Source organism: Mustela lutreola, chromosome 14, assembly GCF_030435805.1.
Source record: "Mustela lutreola isolate mMusLut2 chromosome 14, mMusLut2.pri, whole genome shotgun sequence".
NCBI classification, from domain to species: domain Eukaryota; kingdom Metazoa; phylum Chordata; class Mammalia; order Carnivora; family Mustelidae; genus Mustela; species Mustela lutreola.
Window position 1 is genome coordinate 51,656,208 of NC_081303.1, and position 7,446 is coordinate 51,663,653.

General features: G+C 50.7%; 1 protein-coding gene across 6 annotated transcripts in view; it reads left to right on the top strand.

Annotated features, from left to right (window-relative positions):
- Positions 1–6,438, top strand: part of SRGAP2 (SLIT-ROBO Rho GTPase activating protein 2) — a 231,543-nt gene extending 225,105 nt beyond the window's left edge. For 4 of the 6 annotated variants that reach the window (XM_059146580.1, XM_059146582.1, XM_059146581.1 and 1 more), the window contains 2 exons: positions 618–942; positions 3,001–6,438. In XM_059146580.1, the coding sequence (XP_059002563.1) occupies positions 618–942; positions 3,001–3,384 (709 nt within the window). In that variant the 3' untranslated portion in view covers positions 3,385–6,438. Of the gene's footprint in view, positions 1–617; positions 943–1,564; positions 1,660–3,000 lie in introns of all 6 variants that reach the window. The other 2 variants (XM_059146583.1, XM_059146587.1) reach the window with 2 other exon arrangements.
- The last annotated feature ends 1,008 nt before the right edge of the window (positions 6,439–7,446 follow it).

A 7,446-nucleotide genomic window follows, 5' to 3' on the forward strand; every position in this document is an offset into this window, starting at 1 on the left:
CAGCCCAGTACTGGGTGATTTAGGGTCACATAGATGTATTTCCACCCTAAGAAAAGGCACAAACTTGGCCCTGACCCTGCCACACTGCAGCCTCCTGAAAAGTACTCTCTTCCATGTCTGCCCAAGAAGCAACAACGGCCTCTTGCCTGAGTCCAAAATGATCACAATCTTGTGCTTGGACTAAGAAAATGCTAGAATTTGGAAAAACCAGTTCTCCTCTTGCCTTCTTGGTGATGGTGAGAATTTTCTCCTACCTGGGTAGGTTTCTTAGGTTTCTGTTCAAAACAGGTAATGGAGGGGGCCTTTCTGTGAATCTGTCTTCCATTAGAAACTTTAACTTAATCAGACATTTTTCCTGGCAACACCTTACATCTCCAGAACTCAAAGCTCAAGACCACCAAGTAAGTATCTGTTTCTGCTTTGCCCAGGTTGGGGGTGGCAGGGGAACAGAGACACATAGAAAGCAAGGGAAGGTGAGGCCAAGGAGAGAACGTGCCGTGTGTCCCTCTTCTCCCAGAAGTCGTGGAGGTCAACACCTGCTCCTCTCTCACTCCTGACCTAGCTTCCTCGGGGACAGAAATCCCTGATCACGCTGCCCTTTCTGTTTGTGATTGAAGGCAAAGGAAGAGACCAGAATCTGGGAGTATCCGGAAAACATTTCGGAGCGACAGCCATGGGCTGAGCGGTTCCCTGACTGACTCGGCCACCCCGGGGGTGGGGGCTAGCTGCCGCCCATCTTCCCAGCCCATCATGAGCCAGAGTCTCCCCAAGGAAGGGCCAGATAAGTGTTCTATCAGTGGGCATGGGAGCCTCAATTCCATCAGCCGCCACTCGTCCCTGAAGAATCGGCTGGACAGTCCACAGATCCGGAAGACAGTGACAGCAGGGAGGTCAAAGAGCTTCAATAACCATCGGCCCGTGGACCCTGAGGTCATTGCACAGGTAAGGTGGGGTGGGGCTTCTGGACACCCGGCTAGCACATCTCCGTTTGTTGCGCCCACGTAGCGCCACGTTAATTATGTTAATTACAACGGGCCTTGAAACCGCGGAAGTCTGTGCATCATATACCAAGTTCAGAGGCTGCTAGACGTCTGGACCCGAGAAGGCAGCTCTCTACGCAATTCGTCTATCCCACTCTCCCCAAGAATTCGAAGACAGAATAAAAGAATTCAGACTTTTTATTCACATACAGGCTCTCGAGGCTTGTACTTTTTAAAGCAGCACATTAGAGTCTTTTGATAGAGTCCATTCTGCCCAAGTTTCGGGTTTCGAGAGCCTGGTAGGCTTTCGTGAAGCTGTGCGAGTGTTGAGGCTCAGATGTAGTGCTGGCCATGTTTTTCTGTCACCCCGCCCACGCCCCAGTCCTGCTCCCTGCGGCTGATCCCTGGTCCCTAATGGGAGGAGGAAGACCACCGACAGCTCCTGGGTTCATGGGGGGGCGCAGGTAACAGAAGGGTTTCCAGCCCCAGTCCCCAGGCACAGTGGCCGTGAGCTCCCTGGTTATGGGGTCTTCCTTCCGCGTAAGCACCACACTGACAAGTCTCTGTTTTCCGTGGACTATTAGCGATCCAGCCCCACCTCTAGAAGTCCGACTTCTGGGGTCGCTGCAGGCAGTTCATTCAGACGCCTCTCCCAACTCTATAATTTTCGTTAGACCAGGTAGGAGCGAAGGGCTCCCCGCTGTCCTCCTATGTTTCAACTGAGTTGAGATTCTTCTTGCCCCGTCTTCCAGGGGGCAATAGAGGCTGCGTCCGGTCTCTATTGGCTTAATTGGGATGCTCTGCTTAGGGAAGGTGTACCCGGCAAGCATAGTATTAAGCAGCGGGCCTGCGATGTCTTGCTTTGCTAGCCCTCTCCTCCTGCGCGTCTGCTGAAGCTCGTGGCTGCGATCTGCCTTGCACCGTGGGAATCCTCCCAGCTCCCTCCTGAGCCAGGTGTTAAGACGAAGCTAGAATACATTCCCGGGACAGACTCTACTACAGAGCAGGACTGAGGAGATGATGGGATTCTTCCTGAGCATTTTTATGGTTTGAGAACAATCATAGGGATGAGTGAAAATCACCGTCAACAGAAAGCATAGCTCACCCTGTAAGGGCCTTAACCAGGGCCTTGGCTTGGGACATGTCATCTTGACATGTGAGCCTGATTCTGAGGAGGAGCCCTGTGGTGGTTTGGGGGTGCCCGACACAAGTGTGTGGAGAGGTGGGGAGGGAGCTGGGAGGTCTCCCTGAGGGGCAGCTGGCTGCGGATTGAGGGTCTTTGGTTCTGCTGTTTCCTGAGAGCTGGGTGGTTCCACTGTGGCTCCCAGGAAGTGATTCACCTGTGCGGGCTCTGGCTCCCCCTCCTGGTCGCTCTTCCGTCCCCTCTGGTGGTAATGGGTAGAGGGAAATGGCTTCCTCAAATTGGGCTCTCTGGTGGGGTAGGGGTGGGCATGGGGGGGGGAGGTGTCCTGATGAATCTTCAGGGCGAGGGTTCTGGAACCTTTCCTCAGCCCGTGACCCTTCTCGACCTTTGGCTTTGAAGCCAAGAAAACAAAGATCATACTTAATCTCCACTACTTAGTGAGAAATAGTTTATTATGTACAATACCAAGCATACACAAAAGTAGAGAGAATTGGATAATAAATCCCACATACTCGTGACCAGACTCCTGGCCACTCTTACTTCAGCAATCCCCCCCCCTGCCCCCACACTGGATTATATGTCATTTCACCCAGAATTATTTCAGTGCATATCTCTAAAACCTGAGGACTCGATTTAAAATAACATCTCCGCCATTCTTTTCTAAAGGAAGAAAAAAGAAATCTCCTGATAATGAAAATCCCTTTTTTCCCCTTCCCCACATTCTGAACATTCATATGTTTAAGGATTTCGGCCAAGTAAAATAATCTGGACATCTCCCTCCAGTTGGTTTCTTCATGATTTGGCCTATGCTGTTGAAATAGGATCCTTGGGGACTTCGCCTTCCACCGGCCTCACCTCCTCTTTCCTGTTTTGCAGGATATTGAGGCAACTATGAACTCTGCCCTGAACGAGCTGCGGGAGCTCGAGCGGCAGAGCAGTGTCAAGCACACTCCTGATGTGGTTCTGGACACCTTGGAGCCCCTCAAAACCTCCCCAGTGGTGGCCCCCACGTCGGAGCCCTCCAGCCCGCTGCACACCCAGCTCCTCAAGGACCCCGAGCCCACCTTCCAGCGCAGTGCCAGCACTGCCGGGGACATCGCGTGCGCCTTCCGGCCTGTCAAGTCAGTCAAGATGGCTGCCCCCGTCAAGCCGCCAGCCACACGACCCAAGCCCACGGTCTTCCCCAAAACAAACGCCACTAGCCCTGGTGTCAACTCATCATCTTCCCCACAGTCCACTGACAAGTCTTGTACTGTCTGAGGGATGTAATTTAATTGTTCTAGACAAGGGGACTGGAGGGACTGACTGTTATTAAAAAAAATCTTCCTATTTAACTAGCTTGGGGACTTCAGTTGAAAATTAGATTCTAAGTTGTTCTTGCAGGAATTAGCCTTCCCGTCACCCAAAACCTTGAGAATGAAGCCCTGGTGACCACCCAGCCCTGCCCTTCCCACTGCCCTCTGCTTCTCCCCGTCGTCGTAATTCAGCCAGCCGCAGTACACACTGTTCTTAGGTTAGCCAGAGATAGGTTTTTCCATTATCAGGTCACTGTGAAATCTGGCACGGCGAGTCACGAGGACACGGGCTCACGTCTCCGTCCCCTCAGACACAGGGGATGCCTGACCAGATGGTTGGCTGCTGAAAGCCAGCTCTCAGTGGCATCTTGTTTTGGGTACTGACTATAGAGAACCATATATAGTCCATTCTTCGTTTTACACACACACACACACACACACACACACACACCACACACACACACACACACACACACACACACACACACACACACACACACACACGGTTTTTTTCTAGTCTCTGGCATGTGGAACCTCTCCTGGTCCCAGACCAGTCTCTTTGTAACTTATTGTGGCAGTTCACACAAGAGCCACCAGGGGTCTCTGTTTCTGTTCCAAATCTTGTTCTGTCTGGGCCAGAGAACCTAACCTTTGAAATCTCTCCATCATAAAAAATTGAGCAGGATGGAACTGGATCCTGTAATCTGTCTGGGGTTGGGGGCTTTCTCTCTGTCTTCTTTCCGTTGGTGTGAACTGGTCATTGGTGTTTGCTTTTGCTCTCCTCCATCCTCTAGGAATACAACCCAGTCTTTTTATAGAACTTCTGAAGTTTTTCTGAATGTATAGACCTTTCTCGGGTTCCTATCTTTGTCTCTGATGGGCCATTTTCCATTTAAGACACTTTCCTGTATAAGACAGTTTTATAGCTGGTTCCTTTTAGGGTAAAGAGTCTTAAGAGAGTTTCACTTGTGTTTATGGCAGGTTTGGAAAAGCTGAGAAATAGGTCCTTCTTCCTCCCACTGTTTTTGGGCATTTAAGACAAAATTCATTATCTTATTCAAAAATTAAATTCAGCTTTGCTAACCCCCCAAATTGTTCCCGAATGAAAATGTAACCTAAAGTTCACCTCTCTAGTTTGGTTATTCTGTAAGATCTCTCTTCAGGGACCAACAGGGGCTTGGAGAGCCCTAGTTAGATTAAAGAGAGACATTACTCCTTAAACCTGCGGGGTGTTCTTGTTTTTGTTTTTTTTTCCAAATAAGAACAACTAAGAGAGCTTTGGCCCTGTGGGCTCTAAAGTCCTCCCGAGACCGGAATCTAACAAAATAAAAAATTGGATACTGAATATTTTGGCCTTCTGTTGGCCTTTTTTCTGATTCTCCTCCCAAAAAAGCAGAAATGATGCCCTTGCCTACTTTAATCTGGTCTCTAAACCTGGTGCCCCTGGTCCCGGCTTCCCTGGCTTCACGCTGTCCTGGCAGTACCAGGGCTGGGGACTGTTCCACCCCCTGTTTCATTAGTCTCAGACAACTCCTTCAGTTAAAGCTGAAGCTCATTCCTTTTTATCTCCTGGCTTTAAAGCTATGCTTTTAGCCTTATTTTCTATAGATCAAGAGAGGTGGTGGGTTGCCATTCAGATAGGAAAATCTGAGTTTCCTTATGTTTAGCCTAGAAGATCCTTTTTGGATCTTCTGAAGTTGGCAGTTGGTGCTGTGGAAAGTGGAAGGATTTTCCTCATTCTGGGTGAAGGAAAGAGCAGCTTTGGGGGTGGGGGGGCGTCGCTAATCACTACAGGCTAAGCTGGCACACCAGGACGACCACCCCAAGAGCTAGAAAGGAGAAAGGAAGAACTCGTCAGTCGAGTGCGTCAGCCTAGGAGAAGTGACCCGCAGGCCTCTGGTTCTTGGCTTTTGTTGCTCTGTTCGCTGGCCTGTCATCATCTGTCACACGAACTTGCACAGGTCTTGAGCCAACAGGGGCTTTCAGACCGAAGGATGTTTCCTTAATGAAAACGGAAGCCCTCCCCTTCACTTTACATTCCTTTTGCTCCAACCAATCAACACTGGGACCCACACCTGCCCTTTCCCCCTCCTCCCAGCAAACTCCTTTCTGAGAAAGTCAAAGCAAAGCTTTCTGAATGACAACGCTTTGGGCCCCTTTGGTTGTTCCTGCCTTATTTCTCTCGCGGCCCTTGTACATGACTTGTGTCCACCATCCCCTTGGTCAGTGTCCCTCTGCTGATTTGCCTCATGAACTGGACAGTGTGTGAGCAGCCACCTACTTCCCCCAGCTCTGGGAGCCACGTTGTCTTCCCCTCTCTGGTGCTCCTGATACCTGCGAGATCGACCTGTCGAGGGGACTAGGAACCCACAGAAGGAGAGTCCTTCTCGGCAGAGCTCCTGCGGCCAACTGGAATTCAGGCTGCACACTGTGATCTTTACACCGAAGAGCCAAAAGGAGCTGGCCACCCAGGGCCTAGGGAGACCAGTCTTCCTCAGATCTGCTTGCCTCAACCAGCATGATGCTTCAGAGAGCCCCACTCTGCCCCTTGAGGCATGGATCCTTCTTTTGGTGCAGACTCGGGTCAGTCTTTGGGGGATCGGAGGTGGGGTGGGGCTACCAGCATCCCAATCTGGAAGAGAGGAGTTTGCAGCCAGCAGCCCGTCAGCTGGAAACACTGGTCTCAGCCAACCTCCTCAGGGCGCCCTGGTTTCTCCCCAAGGAGATGAGGAGAGATGACGCCAGCAACAGGATGAACAGACCACCAGAAGGGCTGGTGTGTGTGTACCCCACGTGCAGAAGAGAAGCTTAGATCTTCCAGGGAATTGCAATGTTGTGGCGTCTGACTTGTATGTCACGTTTGTGTAAAATGGTATATTCTTTAAAATAGTGTTGATAACTGGAATATTGTATGTATGCTTGGAGATGCTTTGTGTGAACCTAAGACTGTCACTCAACAGATGTTGGATTGGGGAAAATCCAAAGCACAACTTCGAAATAAAATACGTTTTTAGGTTTCGATGCTGCCAGTTCATATCCCCTTTCTGCCCCCTGAGATCTCCAACCCAGGAGTCCAGCTGCCCAGGAGGGATTGTGATTGGTCTGTGGTGAGAGAGCCCTGCTGGCAACAGGAGAAATGTAACCTCAGGAGCCAACCACCCTCTCCCTCCCAGCAAGGCATGGCACAAGTGCATCTAGAATGTGCATTTCCCCCCACAGCATTTCCAGTCACTGCAAGTGTGAAATGTGAAATCTACGAGGTTTTGTAGGAAGTCTTCTAGCTCCCCATTGGGCAGTCTGTTGCCATGAGAACCATTTCCTCCACAGAATGCACCCACCCTGTTTTCAGGGAGGACCATTCTGGTTTCTGTCGCTGGTCAGATTTCCCCACTTGGGAGAGTGGGGCCTGTCCGGTTGCTGGCAGGTTTTGCCAGCCGCAACCAAGGGTGACTGAAGGTTGTATTTCCTCCACAAGCCAAGCCCTGAGTCGTCCTGCCTTTGGATGCCCCCTGCCTCTGGGAGAAGAGCTGAGCTCTATGCTTGTGCTGTTGGTGTTGAGTCGGGGGCTGGGTGGGGGAGACATAGGAAATGCTTTCTTGCCTATAGATTTTGATTCTAGCAGATCATAAGTTCAAGGGTGAAGCTATTCAAAGGTAGCAACTGATAATGCGTCCGAGGGCTTATGCTTATTTTTACTGGGCTTTTTCTAATACCAGAAGCCCCAGGTTGAGATCAGATCTCTCCTCTCCAAGGGGTCGCCCAGTGTTCAATGGTAATACGAGGAATCCTACCCCAAGCCCCGGGCCAAACACCATGCCCTGAAGTCCAACCCTTCCATCTGTCTCATGCCTTTCCAACCTGTCCTCTCTTCCCCCTCCTTCATTTTAGTAGTAGAGCTCCATCTTGAGCTTCAATTGCTGGCCCCTTGGTCTTGGAGAAGTCAAAGGTAAGGCCGTCCTGCCCCCCGTGCTCTGGGGGAGTTCATCCCTGAGTGTAGGTGCTGACCTGGCAGATGGAGATGGTTTAT